This window comes from Rhododendron vialii, chromosome 7a (genome assembly GCF_030253575.1).
Source record: "Rhododendron vialii isolate Sample 1 chromosome 7a, ASM3025357v1".
Lineage (NCBI taxonomy): Eukaryota > Viridiplantae > Streptophyta > Magnoliopsida > Ericales > Ericaceae > Rhododendron > Rhododendron vialii.
In genome coordinates, this window is record NC_080563.1 from 4343981 (window position 1) to 4367899 (window position 23919).

At 39.0% G+C, this 23919-nt stretch overlaps 1 protein-coding gene across 2 annotated transcripts; it reads left to right on the top strand.

Moving 5' to 3' along the window:
- Window positions 1-4742: 4742 nt before the first annotated feature.
- On the top strand, window positions 4743-22179 carry LOC131332264 (NAD-dependent malic enzyme 62 kDa isoform, mitochondrial). 2 transcript variants are annotated; one of them, XM_058366390.1, is made up of 19 exons: window positions 4743-5422; window positions 7739-7835; window positions 8518-8636; window positions 9930-10097; window positions 10528-10656; window positions 11876-11936; window positions 12785-12888; window positions 12984-13067; window positions 14053-14159; window positions 14434-14545; window positions 14672-14785; window positions 15580-15645; window positions 17446-17518; window positions 17590-17676; window positions 18163-18217; window positions 18352-18423; window positions 19903-19965; window positions 20053-20167; window positions 21730-22179. In XM_058366390.1, exons 1-19 carry the CDS (start codon window positions 5249-5251, stop codon window positions 21802-21804), a joined length of 1875 nt encoding a protein of 624 aa, XP_058222373.1. In that variant the 5' UTR covers window positions 4743-5248; the 3' UTR covers window positions 21805-22179. The 2 variants fall into 2 exon arrangements, with proteins under 2 accessions (XP_058222373.1, XP_058222374.1); XM_058366391.1 differs by having other exon boundaries at window positions 5275-5422; window positions 7731-7835.
- The last annotated feature ends 1740 nt before the right edge of the window (window positions 22180-23919 follow it).

A 23919-nucleotide genomic window follows, 5' to 3' on the forward strand; every position in this document is an offset into this window, starting at 1 on the left:
ACCACATCTCTTTCTTTTCATTTCTCACCAAAATAGCCAAAGGGGCTGTTAGGCCGAAATGGAGTGCACGCCTAAACCGAAAAACCAATCCAAACAGCACCAGTCGGTTTTGGGGATTTGGTTGGTCAATGTCGATTCAAAAGAAGTGAAAAACCGAACCATCGGAATGTTGAATAACCGAGCTGACCGAACGGATTACCCCTAGTCAAGAGTACATTGGAGGAGAGGTATTAAGGTCCCGACCACTCTCCGAACACTCCTCTCACACACTCACTCGGCCAACCCGCGTTGGTCGTCAAGGAAGAAAATCTTATTTTTCCAAAACCTTTTATCTTCATAGGTTGAATTGAAGTGTTTTTAGTCTGGTGGATGAGGCGTTTCTACCTTGTTAAATGTGATGTTTGAGTTTGATTCTAGTTGTTGTTCTCCTCATCTAGTACAGTAATTGGGAGGGAGGGGGGCTGCTGCACCTCATTTTGGGGCCCACCCCGGTTTTGCTCCGATAATCTGAATCGTTCACTTTGTAGAGCTCGTCGAGTAGAACAACTATGCAAAAAATTAGCTTAATTGGATATCATTAAGTACCTGATCGGAACCTTTATATCTTAAAAAGAATGGATCCGAAACACTGGATCAAATCAACTGTAACCCATGGACTGAGAGTTATATGGACTCCGATCAGGTACTTAATGATATCCAATTAAGCTGATTTTTTGCATAGTTGTTCTACTCGATGAACTCTACAAAGTGAACGATTCAAATTATCGGAGCGAAACCTGGGTGGGCCCCAAAATTGGGACAGCAGCACGCTGCTGTCCCCTCGGGGACGGGACAGCAGCCCCCCGCGTCCCAGTAATTGATAGTGAGTGATTAGATGAATTTGGAACAGGGGCCTAGTCTATGTATTGAAGACGACCTAATTCAGTGCTCTAAAATTTCCCCATAGTACCAGATTCTCTCTCCACGTTGCTTCTCTGCTCCTTGTGCAGACTGGTAGATATTGGGAGGTGGACGTAACATGGCCATTGGCCACAAAGTCTTGTCCATACAGTTCTCCCAAAAGTGAATGCGTTCACATTTTTTGTGTGTACAAACATACATTAGCAAATATAACCAAGAAAAAAAAGTAAGAAATATGAAAAGGATCCGGCTTTCTCAGTAGTTGAACTGCAGAGAAGCCGGTGGTGCAGTATAATATTGGTCGTTCATCTTGATATTTAATGATTGCAGCAAATTTGGATCATAAAAATTACTTTTGGACGATTACGATTACGTAAAGTGTTCTGTAATCCAAAAATGGACCGCAGACCAATCGTATTCGTACAAAAACTCAACTAGCATCGATTCAAGCTTTGCTTGGGTATGTAAGAGACCGACCTTGAATGAGTTCTTAACAAAGGCTTTAAATATCAGTCTATCTGAACGACTTTGTGCTTTCCGATACTGTTAGAGTCCGATATACTGGTGAGAGATAGAAAATCACATGGATCAGCGGCTAATCACTTGCGTCGGCTAATTTTGGCATTTTAAATTTGCAATTATATAGTTCAAAATTGCTTGTGATCTGGTTTATTCCAAGAAACTTGAAAGAATCATTCCCTTTTCTTCGGCCGATGCTTCTTATTGGAAGAACTCATTCAAAATATTAGACTAGTTCTTAAAATAGGGTAGATGTTATCGGTTAACCATATTAAAGAAGAGAGTTGTCAATCACTTTTTTTGTATTTAATTTATTGAACGGCAAGTTGTCATTTATCCTTGGATTAAAGAAAAAGAAAAAAATCCAAAACGGTCAGCTACACAAAACAAGCAACACCAACTTGTAGTATTAGCCCCATGAGTTTAGTAGGGGAGACTTATTTTTCTTAACAGTCGGATGTTCGGCTCAATTTGTGCGCATCTCAATTAATTCTAGGATTCTAAAATTAGCGATCGGGTAAAATTCCCGTGGCCCTGAGGTTTCCAGTGGAGGAGACTTTTTCTTGTTACGTTTCTAAAAATGGCTTAATTAAGAAAGGGAAATAGATGTTTTGACAGAATGTGATGGGATTTGAACAAGTTAATGAAGGGTGGAAATTTAAAACTAACAATCTAGCAAAGCTATAGACTTGGCTGAGAAAGTCCAAGTCTCTCTCTCTCTCTCTCTCGTACGGGGCTCATCATTTTCTTTTTCTAAAGAAAGTGTGCAGAGTTTTCGCCTTGACTATTTTCTTGGTACATACAGTCATCTATCCGATATATATCAGGAAATACCGGCCTTAATCATGTTTTAGACTATGGGCATTTCCGCTAATGAATAAGTTTAGGAACAAATTTTGTAGCAATCAAGTTATTAAGTGTTTTCGATAGTGGGTAATGTCAAGTTGTTTTCGGTAGTGAATAAGTTGTAGATATGTTGAAACTTGTTAATTAGTGTGAACGATTGTTTTTTTGTTTTTTTGCTAGCGGAAACATGGCCTCACAGATATATACAGACTTTAAATTGAACGGTTTGAACCTGTATTTCTATTTGGAAGTCGTAGACTTGACGAATTCACGTGACATGCCATTCTCTTACAATTAATACATCACCTTCAATTTCAAAAATGAGTACTCATTTGAAAAATAATTAATAAGTACTACAGTAGTATTTATTTAAGTTAGCGGAACGGGATCTAATAGGGGATTTAACAAGGGGCTGGAGTCCGTACTCCCCTTGAATTGTTGATAACGAGTATTACGTCCCAATAAATTTACCTTATATTTAAGTAGTTATCCCTTCAAAAAACCATGTTAGCAAACTTAACAGGCTAGCCCTACTAACTCCTACGAACTTTAAAGGTTTTTTTTTTTTTTTTCTTTTCCGAATTTAATATGGCATTTGGTCTTTGATGCTCAATTTCTATTTTAATGTATTCTGATTATAAGCTAAAAATTAGGGCTCTTTTATATGGGTTAGAGCTTTTGATTTCACATTAGGTTCTTAATGCTCCATTGGTAGTTGAATCTACTGATTATAAGCTAAAATTAGGATTTTTAAATTTTTTTTTGATAGGCAAAAAATTAGGATTTTTAAAATGGTTCGGACTTTCGATTTTCTTCATTAAGGAAAATATATTTCGATTTTAATTTGTCCGACTGTTTTACATATATCTAGCTGGTAAGCGTTTTTTATTTTCACAAAATCATGATGCATGCTTTGATTGTGGAAATATTTTTCTGAAGGTTATTATGAAACGGGGGGTTCCTAAACCAAATTCTTGAATCTGCCATGGTGACAACCCATTTTTAGTTATTGATAAAAGGATGATGAATTGGCAGTGGTTAGTTTAATTTTCAAAGTGTACACACAAAGCCCTGCCATAGTTTCATGATCATGATCAAGAAATTGCTCTTGTTCTAAGAAAATGCGGAGGAAATAGGTAACCAATACTTGAAAACCAAGAAAAAGAGCGCCCTAAACTTCTAAGCAACACTACACATGTCCCTTGTTATGCTCTTGTTAAGTAATGTGGTTTTTTTCTATGACCAGATGTTCGGGCCAGTTTGCAAGCACCTTGACTGAATCTGGGGCCCTGAAGTTAATGACCCGACAAACCATCCAGTACTGCAAGGTTTAAAATGATTGACCTTCGTCGGAATCAAACATGCAACTTCATGGAGGGAAATCATACCCACTAAGCAAAACCACATGGGCTGTAATGGGTAACTCTGTGATGATGGGCACATGTACCGCGAAGATAATATAAGTGCTGATATATCGAAGCTAAGAAAGGTCTCTCTCCAGTTAGAGATTTTGTAGTTTTACATAATGTTTCTGGTGAAATTTGTTTCCAGATGCATGAGGACTCCTTTGTACCCTGGAAGTATTTTGGTTTAATGAAGGCTTTCGGTCAACTTTGAACCACTGTGATTCCCGCGCTTGTTTTGAGAATTTTTGCGTATTCTTCTCGGAATTTTTTACTCAAACGATTGTTTGCCTTCTTGTTAATCGTAAAGCCTGTTGGCCCTGTTCTGTGATATATCTAAAGCATCGGAGTAGTAAGCAGAAGCATAGGTGGCCGGTAGAAAGACGTACGCGAGTGTTGCTTTCTGACTGTTCTAAATTGTTGCGTTTCTGCGCCTTTCTTCTCCACTTACATTTTTCATTCCCAGAGCCTGCACTTGCATGAAATCAGAGAGATTTCAGATACTGGTTTTGGTTTGTGAGCACATAGATAGCGTTGCGTCATCTCTGTGTTGAGTGATCATTGCAGATTGAAAGATGGACGTCAAGAAGTTCGTAAGCACCGACAATGAGTCACGAATTCTTTGTAATCAGAATGATACGATGAATGGTAGCGTTTGATACTGTATAGTTTGTGTCGAGATTCGTTACTGCTATGGAGTAGTTTGTTATTGAACCCATTTATGTTCTTAGTTAGGCGTTTCTCTTAATATGAGTGAGGGCCGTGAGACCATGAGCATTCTCGAAGGTTAGTTTGGCGGTGAACTTCTGTATTTAGGTTCGAAACCTTTCACATACGATCGATTCTTGCAGTCCATACGGAACAATCAATTGAGTTCCCTCCAATAGACCACGAGATTAGTCCTTGAAAACTTATCCGCTAGTTGATCCGGATACGGAAAATGAGTGAATACTTTTTATTGTAAGTAGTGAAAGTTCATATACTCTAGTGGACCAGAGAAATTGGTCCCGGGTCTATCCGCATCCTAATCCTATGCCCAGCAACCTAGACCTGATATCCAGGTGTATTTAGTGCAATGTGTATATATCTCCACCTCTCTCAATGCAATGGTTCCTACATCGTAATCAAATATCCAACAAGTTAGACGATGATCCCGCTGCATGGCATTTTATACAACGTGTATAGTATATCTTGCGTCTCTCAATGCAATGGTTCCGACTACGATGGTCCCCTGCTGGCCGCTGCATTGTGAGACGAAGAAGAATATATATACCGTTACTTGCTTTCATTATTGGGTCAGTCAACACGGCACAATATTGACCCGAAAAGTCTCCCCAACATCAGTCTGAACTGGTTGACTCACTGACCAAGCTTCCCACGGCTACGAATCCACAGATCCCCCCCCCCCCCCCCCAAAATAAAAAAAAAAGCGAAAAAAAAAAAGGAGAATGTGCAGATCCACCGTCGAACTCGTCAAGCACACCATCTCCGGATGAGAGACTTCTCTTCCTCTCTTTCTCTCACTACTAATTAGTTCTGAAATCTTGGGCTTCTTCCTCTCTCTCCTCTGCTCTGCAATCATGTCGAGCTTCTCTCGCCAATTGAAGCTATCGTCGTCTCTCATTAAGCGCTTGCAGCATCGGGCAACTGCTGCTGCTGCGGGTGAAAGATCTTTCACCACCACCGAAGGACATCGCCCCGCTATCGTTCACAAGCAAGGTCTCGACATTCTTCATGATCCTTGGTTCAACAAGGTAATTCCGTGGTTTGATTTGTACTGCGATTATGTTTTTTTGCTTTCTTTGAATTATTGTTATCAATGTCGTTTGTGTGTATTGGATCGTTCTGCAATTGAAACTGTCAAAACATCGGAATCAATATCAATTTGTAATGAGAGGCTTACATTTAATTGAGGTGGGTCAAGCTCTAACACTCCCCCGCATATGCAGTGATAAACAGTAGATCTGTCTCGTTAGTATCCCAATTAAATAAGGCAATAATGTTAGGGACACAACAACGGGCCACAATACCAACCGCCCTCGCATATGGGGCACTGCATGATTGGTGGTTGCAGAGTGGCAATAATGCTGGAGCCACAACACCAACCACACCCGCCTACATGGCATTGCATGATTAGTGGTTGCAAAGTGGCAATAATGCTCTGTTATGTTTGCCTGTTTGGTGGTTGGGCGCAAGCGTGCATCGCTGTTTCAGCTTTGGTGGTGGTGGGTTGTGCTCGCCTGGGCTTTTGGTTGGTGTTGGCTGGGTTGTGATGGTGGTCGTTTGTTGGGTGTATTGCAGTTTCTGTGGATGTTGAGGTGGTGTTGATGGCGGTTTGGAATGGCGGAGTTATCGTCAAGGGTTCGGGTTTTTTTGCAGGTGACTGATGGTGGAGGGGTGGATCTTTGGGGATGTGGCAGCAGCGGCGGCAGTGGTGGATCCGTTGCAGCGGCAATCAGGTGGTGGGCTGATTTAGGGTGTTGGTTCTCTGTGGTGTGGGTGTTGGGCATAGGATTTAGGGTTTCTTTTTGGGTTTGTTTTGGGTTGGGTTGGGTTGGGTTGGTTTCTTACCGACCTTTGGGTTCTTAGGATTTTTCCTCCTGGTTTGGTCTCAGCCTGTTGGGCCTAAATCAGTTTCCTTTGTGTGGTTAGGAGAAAAGGGTCTTGGGTGGTCAGGCCGGTGTACCCAACCCAAGTCCCTATTATCTCTGTACTTCGTGTTATGAGTTAATGAAATTTTTTTTTTGCTGATAAAAAAAAAGTGTCAATAATGCTAGGGCCACAACACCAACCACATCCACCTACGTGGCACTGCATGATTGTGGTTGCGAAGTAGCTGTAAAGTGGTTATTCTCCCATTTCCAATCATGCAGTGCCACGTATTATTGTAAACAAGGTGCACTTTTGGCACAAATAATGGAGAATCAATTACTAAAGAGATAGGGAGTCTTGCACGAAATCATCCGAAGATCCAAAGCCTACTCTGATACCACGCTAAAGCATCCAAAACTTTGAAACCAAAGTAATAGGCAATGAGTAGTGGGGCCGCCCAGGATACTAGTTTTGAATGTCATAATTAACCTTTATGGGAAACAAAATAACAGGAAGTTTCGATGGTTAGTGAGTTTGGTTAACTTACATTGTATGAGTTTCAAGATTGGACGGAATCAAATGAAGAAATTCCAAATTTTGTGTTACGTTATTGTTTTTCATAGTTTCACGCTTGTGTAATTTTGATTTGGTTGGTACTTGAATTTTGGTGGTAATTATAACCACACGCACAAAAGAAAGATGGAATTGTAGTGGTATCTGAAACTCTATCTGTTAGCTATGAGAACATTGGATTCGGGTCCAATTTCCATTTGGTTGGATGATTTATATTTGACTAGATTCACTGTATTGCACAAGACGCAGTTTAGACAACACCCATGTTGTTCAATAACTTCAAAGGCATCAGGTTCATGGGTTTAGGCTTTTCGGGTTGAGTTCCTGAGCTCAACTTCCATTAGGATGCACAGGTTGTGGCCAGATTCTCCTGTCAGCTTTTGTAATTTGGCGTCATTAGACTCTTTCTTTGCTCTAGGAGTAGGGTTTTTGGGAGGCAGCCAAAGATTGAAATCCCGTCTAGTCTTTTAGGCTCAAATGCATGGAGTCGTTTGCCACCCAAACATCAGAAGTCTGCTTTTTTTGAAACCTAGCATGATTTCACTTAGGTAGATTCTGTTTGCGAACTTTAGACGTTTTGATGTCGATTTTATTGTTCCAATCGTGGTGTAGTTTTGCTTATCTGTTTCATGTTGGGTTAAGAACCAGTCACTGGTCATATTTGGCAGTAACATGTCGTGTGCCATATTTGTGTGCCATATTTGATTTCGCCCTTGATTTCTTCTGTAGTTCACCTTTGATTTACTGATTAATACAGATATGAGGTTCTTTTTCCTTTTTGTTTTAGTTAAAACGTACACTAGAGAATTAGCATGGAGGCCTACTGGAATTATTAAAGATGCCTTCATTTCAACAGGTTGAAGAGTCATAAAACTAATTTTGACCTTTTTCTGTAAGACCACCAGGGAACAGCATTCTCCATGACAGAACGAGATCGTCTTGATCTTCGCGGTCTTCTGCCTCCGAATGTTATGTCTTCCGAACAACAAATTGAACGCTTCAGTAAGTTCTCTCTCTGTGTCTGTCTCTGATATTTCAATACATATGGTTCTTGTTGAATAGTACCTCAATATGATAAGCATTACCATGTTTCATTTTCCAAGTTGGGTTGAAATAACGACTTACCTGTAGCAATCACTATTGCTGAGAAAAAAGTTGGGATTTTTTTTCTTCTTCTATGGAAATGATCTTGTTATACTAAGGCTTCCCGGGCCTTTCCACTAGCTGGATTGAGGCATTCATAATTTCATCTGTTGCCTTAGCAAGGACCGTGACCACAATTGTTTACCAATGTAATAAATTTCTCTCACAGAACTGGGCTGGTCTTTTTACCTACCACTCCTTTCTATGTTTTGGTACATCTCTATTACATGTTGAGGTTTGGTACGAACATAAAAATGGGGAGGAATAAGGGAAGCTGAAAATTTAGTTCCCAATTACTTTCGCAAGTCCTACGCACAAACCAATGTCCCGATGGTGATACTGAAACTTGTTCTGTTGAGCTGGGTAGAGATAGCATTCAAGCTCACCGCCTGTGGTTATCTATAGAATTTTAAATGGCAACTCTTTGTTCACAAATACTATTCATATTATAAAATGAATGGTTTTAATCGTTTTTTAGGTTATTCTTGTAAGTAGTCTTCTCATAATTTATCGTGCATTAAACATTCTGTCAAACATACAGTGGTGGACCTGAAGAGGCTTGAAGTTAATGCTAGGGATGGCCCATCCGACCCAAATTCTTTAGCCATGTGGCGTATACTGAACAGATTGCATGATAGAAATGAGACTATGTACTACAAGGTGAGTTCAATACTTTGTCCATTTGTTTACCTTATCTAGTTCCGTGTCTTTGGCTGCAGATCAATTTTTGAGCCCTTAATCTTATTTTACGTGCAACCGGTTTGTTCAATTGTTAAGCTGTATGGAAATGATCCAGTAGTGCATGCCGCACACCATAGTGTTTTACGCCTCCCTATGTAGTGCAAGCTTGTCTTTATTTGGGGAGACAAGCGAAATAATAAACGAAGGGAATTGACGTGGTGCATACAGTACACACTAGACAAAGTACTCTAACTGAAGAGCATTTGCATCTTACAAGATTCAAACCTTGTATCTCTTGGCATCAGACCTCTATACCATGTCAGTGTTAAATCCAAAGCTTAAGCTATTAAGTTTCTACACGCTTTCCCCATGTGCAACCCCGTCTTGCATGTGGGGATGCAGATATAATATGAACATAGAGCGAAACAAAATGCAAAGGGGAGAAGCATAATACAAACAATGAATAAATAAAACCAAACAGACTTAACCCACAACCTCCCAGAACCAAAGCTCTAATACTATGTCTTATTCGCTTAAGTTACTATGAATGGCCCAACAATATACGTCCACGAGTTAGACCATCAATCATCCAAAAGTTGAAATATTAGGATTTGGGTCCTACACTAAGTATAACTATCTAATGGAAACAGTAGGACTCTTCCCAAGTGTGCTTATGTGAAAATACCTTATGAGGGGCTTCTGGGTATACCTTATAGGGGCTCATGTCAAGTGACTTGGGTAGGCATATGCCAGATGTAAGATGGCTAAAGTGAGTGTGGACATGCCCACATCATAAGGCTATAAAAGATAGCTTGATACTAATTAAGGCAGAAATAAAATGATGTAGATACTTCTGATTGATTTTCCATAACTTAGTTCGCCCAATTGAGTAGAGCCTCATTGCTGAACCGAGCCACCACAACAGCGGTTTAATTCTAATTGAATTGGTGGCAACCAAGGTATCCTATTTTGCATGACGAATATGATATGTTCAGACTGCGCTATTTTATGAAAGTCTAGATCAAGAACTGCAATCCATTCTGTTCTAGTGAGGTCTGATGCCTGTCAGTCTGTCTAGCTGCCGTTCTATATTCCTTGTTTGTTGATTTCCCTGCCCGCTGGTAGTGACAGTTGAAGCATTTAATACGGCTATTCTTATCATTATCTTGATCACTCCATTTTATGGATGCTGTTAAAACTGTCTAAAAGGTAAGGTTTGTTGTTGACTTTTACTGACTGCGCAACATCGCTTTAATTTTTTCTTTTTTACAGGTTTTAATTGCCAAAATTGCGGAATATGCACCTATAGTCTATACTCCTACTGTTGGTCTTGTCTGCCAAAACTATAGTGGATTGTTCAGAAGGCCCAGGGGGATGTATTTCAGTGCTGCTGATCGTGGCGAAATGATGTCAATGGTTTATAATTGGCCAGCTGATCAGGTATGCAGTACTGCTGATAAACACACTGCTTGTTGTTATAAGCAAGGCTCTGTTTGTTAGGTCTTTAATTAGATTGATGCTTGTTATTAGGAAGCTTTCAAGCCAATTGGGGCTCGATTATTAAATTCAGACGGTCTAATTCTGTTTTGGCAGGCGAGAGTTTCCCTCAAAGTTTCTAAAAAATGTAACATGTTTTTAGCTTTTCTGTCTTCATCTTTACGTTCATATGTCACGTCTTGACTTTCAATTTGTAATATTGAGTGGGAACAAGAAATTAATGAGTGCATGGAACCTTTTGCTTTCAGCAGTCCTTGTTTCCTGAATGCTTTGCAAGAAATTTGCGGTTTTGACTTTATTACAGACATTTCAGCTCATGTACTTGATTTTTGTTTCTTGCTCTGGAGTGTTGATAAAAGATTTTTTGTTTTAGGTTGATATGATTGTGGTAACAGACGGAAGCAGAATATTGGGTCTGGGTGACCTTGGAATTCAGGGCATTGGAATAGCAATTGGGAAGCTGGATTTATATGTTGCTGCTGCTGGAATGAACCCTCAGAGAGTAAATTCTTTCTTTGTGCACCTTTGTATTTTGCATTTATTTATTGCACATATGTTTTGTTTAACTTATAGTAACAAAACAAATGTAAATGATTCACTTCAACTATATTTGAGCTGAAATTGTTTAGATTTTTTTGGCAGAACATGGAGGACACTAAATGTTGTGCTAATGTGTTGACTCCCCTTGTTAATTACTGCAATAGGCATATTGCTTTTTTATAGAAAGAGTTCACTATAGTACGACCCATTGAACTCGTATGCTAATCCTTACTAATATTAAAGTGGATTTTGTTAGCATTACCATGGTAGTTTGGACAAGTGCGGCCCCTTTGTCAAGGTATAGAACCAGCGGCTCGTCGGTTCTCTTCATCCATGGGGCAGTTTGAGAGGACTTGATTAGCCTTGTAAGACTGGTTGAAACTTGACGCAGTTTAGAGAATATTGTGGGGAGAGCTAACTGCGGACCTGGTGCTGCATCACTTTTGTGTGTTATCAAATGGAAATTCTATCTTCCGAACCCTTATGTGGCAGACTCGGTTCAAAATGAACTGTAAACACTGGGATTGCAGGATACGGGGCTTCAGGGTAATCTATGAGACTATCTACTCTAGCATCTTACGCAATCTTAGAAGTACATGGCGTGGGCCTGAATAAAGCTAAGCAACTTGGGCTCGGCCCAGGGGTGCTTGTTGTCAGATGCTGTTAAAAAGAAATGAAGTATCACAATGACACAATGTACTTCCTTGCATGTATGCGAAGAAAAATTAAATAATCATCTGTTATTTGAAAATCGAATCAACAATCAAGTTGCTTCCTTCTGAGACTACCATTCGATAATGCTTGGATCAGACTGCATAATGATGCTAAAGAAAGCCATATAGTATTTTCTAATTTCTGTTTTCTGCCAACTTGGTCCCTTTAGCTGGGCGAAATATGTGTATTCTCATTAGCTCACCAAACTGAATTGGGGCTGTTCATGTCTGAGTCATTTGCTAGACAAACTTAGAAATATCCAATCATTTTGAAATCAAAGGACACTGAATCAGCCTTTGCAGCTAAGGCAGATCGAGTATACTTGTGTTTAACATTGGTCTACAGTCTTACTTTTACTTCTGTTAGTCTTTTTGTACCTTTTTCTGTTAAATGAATACATGAGATGGGGTGCTTCAAAAATTTCAGTTTTAACTACTAGATGAGACTGTTTTTTTCACCTTCAACAGGTACTTCCTGTCATGATTGATGTGGGAACTAACAATGAGAAGCTTCTCAAAGACCCATTGTGTAAGAATTTCATAATGGGGACACCATTCACTGTTTCGCTCTTTTTGTTGGTTATTATATGAATGACTATGGATAGGTTCGCTTATCATCCTGTCATTTTGTATCAGCTCAGTCAATTGGTACAATCCAGAACTTCTTAAAGATGAATGGAGTATAAATTTTAATATTTACTTTTGATGTATTGTTTGCATTAAATTATGTTTTACTATGAAGAGGTGTCCATACCGTTTTAGAGAATATCTTTCTTAAGAATTTTACTTCCCAGAAGGTTATCAGCCTGGAAATTAGTGTTGCCAGTTCTTCTGGGAAATCTGTTAATTTTCATTTTGACTTCATAAGATGTTGGCTCGTCTTCCAATCTTTAAAGCGGTTAATTTGGGTTACTGAAGACATCTCATTTATTAAAACGGAGCTATTCTTTTATCTTTTGGAGATTGGTCAAATGGACTTTTCTTGTAGGAACTCTATGTTGCCAGCAATAAAGATAATCACGGTACAATGCTGATGTCATCCTTACTTTTCCTCTCTCCTCGAGAATCGATACTTCCCTTTATTAAAGACATGGTTGAGCCCTTGTTAAGTTACTAGCATCTCTATCTGCATCATGGTGTCTTCCTCTTTTAACTTGGTATTTTTTAATTTGTTTGCGAAACTGTTGGGACGACATCTAGGACATTGTCGGCATGGCTTGGTTATAGTAGCTCCTCAAAATGTCTACTTAATCCCAACCTAACCAAACCAAACCGAGCCTTGTGTCCCAACCTGATTTCGTTAAATTTTTGTCGATCCATGTTGCAATTAATTCTCTTGCTGTAGAAAATTCATTGACTTATTGTCCTCTGTCGTAGATTTGGGATTGCAAGAACACCGCCTTGATGGAGAGGAGTATGTTGAAGTTGTTGATGAATTCATGGAGGCTGTGTTCACTCGTTGGCCAAATGTGATAGTGCAGGTGTTATATGTATAGTGAATATAATTATCTCTTTACCCTTTTTAATGTTTTCCTCTTTCATAAATACGAACTTATACAGCTTGGATTTGCCCCAGTTTGAAGATTTCCAAAGTAAGTGGGCATTCACGTTATTGCAGCGTTACCGAAATATCTACAGAATGTTTAATGATGATGTTCAGGTAAACAACTTTCTTTATTATAAGTGATAACAATCACATCTCTTCGTTGTTACCTGGATATAAAGAAATTGGCATAGTTCTTGAACCATCAAATAGAATTTGATTAGCTTTCTTTTGTTCTCTAACTTATTCTACCTTAATGGTCATAAATGTACATTTGTGCCATTGAAAAATTGCCTTAAATTTCATAAAGCTTAACTATTGGTTACAGACACAAATAGTCTGCATTTCTAAGTAGTTGTTCCTTCTGTTATTGGATAAGTAAAAAAAGTTGATCAGTGACACATGAAACGTTTATCAGTCAGTTCAATGTAGGAATGGACTTAGGATCATTGTCGAAACCTGCCAACCAGCAGAAAACTTGCGAACTTGTCTAATATAGTGGGGAATGCGTGGTTGGGGCCTCGTTCTCTTTCCTTCCGCTTTTCCCTCGCGGGTAGATGTGCGCAGATTCATCCTTTTAACTATCTGTATTGTATATGTATTTGGTTCGGTTCTTTGATTTGGTAATCCGGTTTTCCTTTGTATGGCGCTTGCACGGTGGTTGGAACAAAGACACATTTGATTGTTAATTTCAATGTGGTAGATAGATAAAGGCATATATCTGCACGGACCAATCAATCGTTCAAGTCAGACACTCCCATAATCCATTTTCTCTTCGTAGAATTTCCTTCAATTATTCATGTCGAATAAGTAATATTGCGGGGTTGAAGGGAAATATCCAAATCCATGTTATTCTTTTCAATAATCCATACTTGTAGCAATGAAATAGGATTGTTGCTCCTTAAAATTCATGCCACTTATTTCTATGCATTTTATTTCCTTATTTTCGAACTTTTATGATTGTATCTGGCTATTTGATGCTTTTCAACTAAAGAATCATCCATTTACTGAAAGGCAATTCAAGAATACATTCTCTTCTTGGCATGACATTTTGGTTTACAGTTATATTTGGCAACTTGGATTATGACCATTTCTATTGCAGGGAACAGCAGGAGTTGCAATTGCTGGTCTTTTAGGAGCTGTGAGAGCACAAGGAAAGCCACTAATTGACTTCCCAAAGATGAAGATTGTGGTTGCTGGAGCTGGAAGGTTTGCTACTTGTATTTCATTATGAACCAGGCAAATTTATGCATCCTTACATAGTAAAGAGGAAAAAACAGTTGAATATTTTGTAGCAAGTGCTTTTTGTCACCCTTGTACATTTGGATGAATTTTTTTTGTACTAATTGCTTGTATAGACATGTAAATCTCTAACAAAGCATGCTTTGGCGAAGAACTATGTGGAAATGTTTTTATCGTGTCATCATAGAACAGGTACTGGTGTTACATGTTAGACTTGCTGCCTAATTTTGTGCAACTGCAGTGCAGGAATAGGGGTTCTTAATGCTGCTAGGAAAACAATGGCACGGATGTTAGGAAATAATGAGTATGCCTTTGAGAGTGCACGCAGTCAATTTTGGGTAGTTGATGCTAAGGTGAGCTATTTCATCAGCTAACATAATTTCATAAAGCGGTAGGATGAGAATCCTACTCCTTCAATTGAATTGGAAAATACTCCTATGTTTATTTATCATGGTGTTTATCCCATTTTTTGGCGACAGGGCCTTATAACTGAGGAGCGTGAAAACATTGATCCAGATGCCTTGCCATTTGCAAGGAAGGTTAAAGAGATTGGTCGTCAAGGACTAAAGGAAGGGGCAAGCCTTGAGGAAGTGGTCTGTATCATTTCTAGTGCTTTATCCAAGTTATAACTAGATAGTCTACTGCCACACATCTCGGCACTCCTTCACATGCATTTGACACTTCTTGGACTTGTTGATATTTGTTCATAAATGGAGCAGTGTTATCATTATAGTCACAATCAAAGCATGTTCATTTTTGAAATGAGAAACAGGGTACTGGGGTAGTGGGATTCCCAAAATCTATGATACTAAAAGGGCTTCATTCATTAGTGTCAGTAACTATTCTGTTATATAAGTTCTTTTGTTATGATGTCTATAACTGAGTCTGAAATCTGGTATTTAGTTGAAACACGGTAGCCCCTGATATTGTTAGAAACCGTCAGAGTAATCAAAATTTCACCCTTGAAGAAATATGTTGGGCTGACTAGAGGTCATGGAGTGCTTGCCAGAGCCACATTTGTGTGTACTAGTAGGAGTTCATCTCAATTTTTGTGTCAGGTAGTATTTCAGTTGTCCTTAACGTTTGACAATATGGAGCCTGTCTACAATCATCATCCACATTATTAATATTATTATTCCCCCCCCCTCTCTTTTGGAATCTCTATTTTGTTATGACATTTATTTCTCGTGGAACCTGAATGACATCATCCAAAGGTATCATCTGTTGTAGTTTACATGTCAATATAGACATGAAAAGATTCCTCTCCTTTTCTGTTTATCGATGGAAGGTGCAAGCTTCTTAATCTGGAATTGTAGACAGTATAAACTATATGGTGAACTACTGCTGTACATTACTGATCACATACTTTCCATTCTCTGCTAATCAGGTGCGGCAGGTGAAACCTGATGTACTTCTTGGGTTGTCAGCAGTTGGGGGTCTGTTCTCCAAAGAGGTATTGACTGTTTGGAATATAGCAAAGAGGTTTTGTGGTTTTATTCCGTTAATGAATTGTTACCCTGCAGTGAATGATGCATGTCCTTAACTAGTCTGTATAGGGACTGGGCTATATATCGTTGTGGTAATAGTAATCATCTACTGACGCTTCACATCTCCAAAGAGTCACGAGTATTGTCATTTCTCAGTTGAACCAAATCCTTTACAATCAAAGTATTCTGGTGTTTTGCCAACTATGCCTCCACCATAAGAAATACTCTCTCCAGTCTCCACCATGAAGATAACCGTATAGAACTATTTGAACCATGAATTTATATGTATAGTTCTGTTTATTTCCCATTGCTCTTCTTAATGGTTGTACCGTTTGAGTCACCAATAACTAACCAAACCATCCACTTATCTTAAACTTTCAGCACGATACAGACTTACACAGTTACACATGGTTGTATCATTGTATGGTATATGTTGTTTGATGCAATGTTTTGAAAACCGGACTGGTGAGCGAACTGGAAAAGGGACTGGGCGGATGGGTCACTAGTTCAACAGCGGTCGAACCGGAATCGAACCAGGATGTCATAAATATATTAAAAATATTTAACAAATTAAAACAAGGGTATATGAATATATACATGCGTATAAAGCTTTTGTTCCAATCCCACATCGGTGGGATTTAGACCTCTTGGTACATCCTTCACGTATTAAAGGTCTCCTTTGCGCTCCTGTTGAGTTGTCCCAGTCCCACATCGGTGGGATTAAGTCCTCTTGGTACCTCCTTCATGTATAAAAAGGTTCCTTGTATTTCTTTTATGCACTTGAGGAGCGTGAAGATGTCTCCCAACTGAATTTCTACGCTCCTCAGCTGATGCATGAGGGTAATGGCCCTGAATTGGCTAATAAATTAGTTAAAATATTTCCGGTCTGAGGTCGACAGACCCGTTCCCGGTTTAACGGTCCGGCGGTTTAACCGCTGGTTCAGAACGGTTCTCTCAATTGAAGCCAGTTTTCATATTAAGATGGTTTCTAGGTGTAACCGAACCGGAGGAAGGACCCGTTGACAGTTCAACCGGTTGGACCGGCCGGTCCGGTCCGGTTTTTAAAACATTGGTTTGATGACTTTGCACATACCATTACTATAGTTTACTTATCTTTGATTATAGTCCAACTTGTGTTCAAAAAAGAAAAAGGTTGTAATCCAACTTGAATATTGAAATCTTTGTCATCAGTAATGACTAGCATAAATTTGTCCTTTTTCTAAATATTTTTAAACAAACTATTAACCCTTCTACCTCCAATTTCCATAGAAGTCGGGACATGACAAGTCAGACAAGCGCATGACATCCATGTGTTGTATTTTCATCAAACCTTCTGATAAGAAGAGCACCTGGTTGTGGTTTTATTCCATTAGCTTATGCTTCATATTGGAATTTCCACATGTACGCTAATAGCAGATCACCGTTTCAAAGCGTCCAAAATGGTGTAGTGATTCTTTTGGAATCTTGCTTTATTCATGAGGATGTGGTGGTAAGGAAAGAGAAACTTAGGTATGCGGTTAGGCCCCTGATTAGGTGTGTTGTGCTTTTTTCTTTTCCTGATCCATATAAATGCTAAGCATAATGAACTGCTTGATTTTGACATCTGAGTATAACACCTTTTTCATCTTGCTGGCTCTCTCACACTGACGTGATAAGAAAATAGGTGATTTTGTGGAATTGTCGATGTTGATTTTAGTCCAAAGTTGGATTCAAATGTTACCTGTTCTTATGCTTGCTAAAATGAGGCCACTACTTTATGTATTCAGGTGTTAGAAGCGCTTAAATGTTCAACTTCGACTCGACCAGCAATCTTCGCAATGTCAAACCCCACAAAAAATGGTAGTTTCATTCATACTGTTTCATAAGTCTGAAAGCTTGCTATTCTTACTTCTCTTAAATCACTGTAACAGCTGAATGCACCCCTGAGGAAGCGTTCTCCGTCTTGGGTGAGAACATAATATTTGCAAGTGGAAGCCCATTTAACGACGTCGATCTCGGTATGTGTAGTAACTCTTGTTTTAGTATACGTCTCTGCACTGTCATACCTGAATCAATTTCCTTGTCCCTAAAATGCTGGGAGTGGGGACAATAGATATTTGCAGATCTTGCATCTAACTGCACAATTGCCTGAGTTCCTCACAATTGTAACTGTTGAATCGACATCTTTGTTGGCCATTCTTGACTTGAGACCTAATGTTCGTCATAAATGAGTGGAGTTGTTTCCCATTCTAACAAGAAAATGGACTTCTTTCTATTGGAAGCTTTTGCTTTATTGATGTAAAAAACCCTAACGTTGCTTCATTGTTCTAGGCTAATGTGAGATTTAGCTTCATTTTTAGTGTAGTTTCTCTGAATGTATTTATGTTTATGCAAAGGAATTTTTAAAATGTGGTGCATTGATAATTGATTTGTTAATTTCTGAAACTCACCAGATCATCATATTCAATTTTAAGGGATGTTAACTGTACCTTCAAATTCAACAGGAAATGGTCATATTGGTCATTGCAACCAGGGAAACAACATGTACCTCTTTCCTGGGTTAGTTTTATATTTCATATCTCTCACAAAAAAAAAAGGGGGGGGGGGGGGGGGGGGGGGGGGGGGGGGGGGGGGGGGGTTCAAGTTTCTTCTCTTTTCCCATGTTATAATCTTCCACATGCCTGATCATGCAGGATTGGACTTGGTACCCTGCTCTCTGGCTCTAGGATTATATCTGATGGCATGTTACAGGCAGCAGCTGAGTGGTACTTTTCCATCCTACTCATTTGGAACTCTTTTGAAATCAATTCCAAAGTAGTTTTACGATTCGCAAATTATTAGGCTCCTATTATCGCATTTTATTTGAGAATTGTTACGAACAAACCTGGAGCTGATGGTACTGTGTAATCCAGTGTACCTTAGAAGACTGACATGGATTAACATAAATAAGGTCACATGCACATGTTTTACATATTCAGGAACCTGTTGAACTAACTGCCTCACAGGTAGGCCACGGTGCAAAAAATTGAACAGGACCTCACCCGTCCTTTTATCTTGTTTTTAGTGTTTTTTATTTGTTGCTCTGCGTTGGGCTGGTTGCTCCGTATATGTATGCTAATCGGGCAAGTATGTTTTGCTTTATATTTGGGCAAAATGGGTAGCTGACTTTTCCTCCATTCCTCTCCTTCAAATATAAGCTTATGATATGGTTTCTGTGCTCCCTTACCCTTGACCTTAACCATCCCCATCGTATTCTTGTCTCCACATTTTTTTACCGTAAAGCAAATTCCTATGGGTTCTTCCCATCAGATGGTAGATGGTTCTTGCCATGTCCTTGATCTCCATTCCTGTATCTCAGTCTACCCTACTACAGTATAACAGTACCGCTACTGGTCCAATGAATCACAAACAACTTCACTAGAGCTCAGCTGATGTTTCCCCCATGGGTCTCTCTTCTTTACCTCAACATATTCTGGCAACAATGGACGTGGTAAATCCCAAGCAAGTTCATTCCCTGAATCCGTGGACTCAATTCCTTATTGTCTTTTCTTTCCCCAAATCAAAATATTACTGCTCAAATGACACCCTCGGCAACGTCTTCAGAAGAACCCTACCAGAAGGTACCCAATTCAGAGGACGTGATCCCTTGACCTCCTTGAGTTATGGCAAGGGCAGAGGCATTGTGTTCCAAGTAAAGTGGGTATGCAAAAAGGTGTATGGAGAGAGGTAGGGGAATAGAAGTGTAGAGCAGGACGTGGACAGATAAGGGGGATATATCTCAGAGGCAGGGAAAGGAGTAGGGGAAGGTTTTAATTGTGTTTTCTTCTACATAAGCATTACAATTATACAGTATACTTGAGTTATCTCGAACCATAACAGAAACATATGTTCTTGTTCTTAACCAATTTGGGTAGTCTGAAAATTATACACGTCACACCTCACAATAGTTTTGACATACTGATATGAAGGTAACTGATTTACATGCTAAATGATTGCATATGTGCGATACAACTGTAGTCGCACCATTGTGGAACTCATAGTACTAATGTTGCAACTTGGAAGAAATACGTTTTCATTTTTTTTTTTTTCCATCTTAGTCTTGTAACTGCTGGCCGTTCTTGTTCTTGTTCTTTACAAGTCAGATGGGAAGTGTAGCTAACAAGCGTGCCCTGAGTGAATCCTTCTTTTCCTCTGCCTACTAATTTTGGGTTTTGTACTTTGGTGACATTGATTGATTTTTACAGCCTGGCTGAATATATGACAGAGGAGGAAGTACTTAAAGGGATTATATTTCCTCCAATATCCAGGTACTCATCTTAGGAATTTCTCATTGGTTTAAATGGCTTCCGTTGACATGCGTTGCGCCCGTATCTTTCTCTTCTTGGTGAATGCAGAATACGTGATATAACGAAGGAGGTAGCTGCAGCTGTGCTCAAGGAGGCTATAGAAGAGGATCTGGCAGAAGGATACCGTGAGATGGATGCCCGAGAACTCCAGAAACTTAATCAGGTACTTTCTGTTTTAATTCAAATTTCCCATTGACTTCTATGTTATATTTATGGTGATGGCTCTTAAAAATAAAGGAGGCAATACCACTGCAATGGTTGGGCCAAATTAGAGCAAGACGAGGGCAGGAGAGTTGGATAAAGAACACTAGTCATTGGACTCTCCTAGCATATTTCCTCATGTTTATAGGCCAGTTTCTCCGACAGGGTACTGCACAAAACATGTTGAGTTCACCTCTAAATGAAAGTAGCTTGTTAACCTGGGTTGTTTGGCTTAGTTTGGGCTAGTTTCATCACAGCTAACTTGCTTTTAGGAGAGTAAACTAAGCTGAAGGCAAGTGTCGTGCCAACGTTTGGTTTTCCTTTGTTTTTGGAAAGGCTCAAACCAGCTCCTGGACTTAAGGTGAGGCTATCGACATTATTAATGGAAAAAACCGCATAACAAGGACATCTGAGTATCCCTTCCATCAGTAGCAGTTGACATGTAAGGCACCCATGCACTTGGAGTTTCAACTGCTCACAACTTCTCCCTCTTTTGGAACCTTTATTTCGTTGTTTGAAGCCATGGCACACCATGGTTGAAATGAGCACAATTTGATGGATAATGTATTATTTTTCTTTTTGCACATACTGTCCCGGTTAAGAATCCATTAAAGCATGCAGTTAAAACATTACCTCTCGCCTAGTGTAGGGGACAACTTTCATTTGGCCTTGAAAACATACCAAATAGAAATGTGGTAGTTCTCTTCCTATGCTGAATTATTGAGTACACCTAGCAATATGAGGCAATTAACCGGTTTTTACTCCCTTGCTGTCACTTAAGTTGCAAATGTTGGGTTATTTGTGCATGTGAACAAGGGAAGTCGCAATTGGGAGGTGAATATAGTGATTGGTCTTGCTATAAGTTGATGGATCGACCACTGATAGGCTTATGCTTTTAGGTGGGTAAGCCAAAGCCCCAAAAGGATCACTAACAAAGTGGGCACAGCTGGACCCAAATGTCATGTCCACAGATATTGGGTGATGATGATAAATTTTTGGACTCCCAAGATGCATGTAGGGCACAATAATCAAATAAAGCTATTTCAGTAATGGGTGTTTGAGGATATAGGATTGTTATCTATGGGGTTAACTAATGCTCAGAGATTTGAAGATTTATAGCATGTTTTTCCATTCCTACTTGAGGTCAAAACAATATGTTAAATGTTGCCAGTGGTTCTTTTGGTTGATTCTTTTTACCTGTGGGGAAAAAAAATAAATTAGACGCATTATAATGCATGAAATAATTAATACCTTGCATAATATAAATTTTTTTTTTAATCTTCATATTTTGGCACTTTGGCACTTTGGCACTTTGGCTTCTGCTTTTGGCATATGATACCTTTCATAAATACACCTTTCTTAGTGCGAAAATGTTGCCTCTAAAAAGCATTGACCTTGAAACCGTTCTATTTCTGATTCAAATGGTTTACTGATGGAATAGTGGCTCAGAGCCTCAAACATAACCAAATTAAGATTCTAGAACTCAAAATTACATATTGAGTTTGTGTGTCCATGAGCATGCAGGAGGAAATTGAAACATATGTACAGAACAACATGTGGAGTCCAGAGTACCCAACGTTAGTGTACAAGAAGGATTGAGCAGTTCATATCCTGGCGTATCTCCATTTATGAGGAACTCATGTATGGCTACATAATCTATGGGTCCAGATGCTTTTCTTGATCTTTATGTTGGGGGAACAATGTAGCATTGCCTTTGTTTTAGGCTTGTAAGTTATCCATCATTCGTTGTGTATCCTAATAGTTTTGTGCCTACAGTTTGTATTGTGCTTGAGAGGGCGTAAACAGGATTTTGTAAATCTTGTTATATATCAAATCCATCTCCTTCTGATGGTTACTACATCAAAAGGTCTCAGTACAGTTGACTCGATTTGAATTACTTGGGAATTTCTCATTGGATTTGACACTGTTTGCTTTGGTCAATGAATAAGTTCCTATATTGTTTTTATGGCAAAAGTTGCAATTGAATCAGTTTGTCATCATATACCTCATTCTTAACCGAACCAAACATTTATAGTAGAATTTGTCAAATTCACATTTGAACTTGAAAGATAATTACTATTTATCTCTCTTTTCCCCTTCCTTGGGAAATTTTACGAAGTTACAAGATCAGAGTTTATATCAATTTTATGCTCCTTTATGGGCATGCTTATTGGTGTTCGCTTCCCGGCAGACTGATATTTTGCAGCTTAATGTGTCTTCCACTTCAGGATGTCTTCACAATTTTGGTAGCTCAAATACATGTGCTACTTGGTTTACCCCAGCGCTAGAAAGGTTGTTAATTGTGGTTAGCCACTCAGCACACAGAAATGGGTGTCATGCCTCTACTTGGTTTACCCCAGCGCTAGAAAGGTTGTTAATTGTGGTTAGCCACTCAGCACACAGAAATGGGTGTCATGCCTCTCCTACAAAGGAAAATTGAGTGTTTGTGAATAATCTTTTAGTTGGGTCACACTTTTCAGGACCTCAACCCGCTCTTGCTTGGTATGTAATTTAAGACCTAGAATTATAATTTAATGAAAATGCTCTGATAGCCTACAAAATTCATTTTCTTAGTACCACATTAGTACCAAATTTTAATCTCACCTCATTAACACATACTACTTCCGAAAGATGGATATAAGTCTCCTAATCCTAGTACTTTTAGGGCATGGTCAGAAAGAACAAAAAATAAAACTACTTTTGAAATACCTTGTTAAAATACCACCTTTATTTGGCTTCACAAACTTCAAAGTTTATAAAATTGGGTACTGCTACTATTTACCAACTTTTTGGAGAAAACTTTCCAACAGGTCTACGATGACACCCAAAATACAAACTTAAAATGCACAAAAACTGACATAAGGCCCCGTTCCAAAACACCTTCTTAAAAAATAAGTACTTATTTTACATTTTTAAACTCAAAAATAATGTAAATGAAAAATAATTTTTCAATTTTTTTTGCATCGTATTAAAGATCTCAATGAGATCTATCAAACAAGATCCATATTGCATATTTTTAGATTTCAATAAGCCTATAATTTTTTTACTTGAAATTGCCTTCTTAAAAAATAAGGACTTAAAACCCGTTCTGGAACAGGGCCAAATATGTCGGGTTCTCACTCGTGCAGTGTGTGAGTCCGACCCATATGTTTTGTGTAAACGTGTGTTTGATTGTGTAAATATATGTGATTCTAGAACTTTTAATTTTTTTTACCTTATATTATATACTAGTAGTTCTTCACCTACTTGTTTCAACAATAATGTTATAACTATAAACACTTTTGACCAACTAACACACAAACTCTCTCACATTAAGTACAGGGTCGGATCCGGTCAAGTCTCCTCCCGACCAGTTTCATCCAATTTTTGAATCCGGCCCGTCCAAAAGTATTTTGGACGGCCCAGATTTGTTGTAGGTAAATTTTTATTATAGCAAAAATTTTTCAAAACACTCCTAACAAATCTGGGTGGTTCAAAATATTTTTGGAAGGTCCGGATAAAAAAATGGACAAAATTGGTGGGGGAAAATTGACCGGATCCGACCCCCACCAAAAAAAATAGACAAAACTGGTCGGGAGAAGATTGACCTGATCCGCCCCCGCCCCCGCCCCCGCCCCCGCCCACCCGTGTGTTTGTGGTTCTAGACATTATCTCTCGCATTATTGTTATAAAAAAAAATGAAAAAATTGGTCGGGAGAAGATTGACCGGATCCG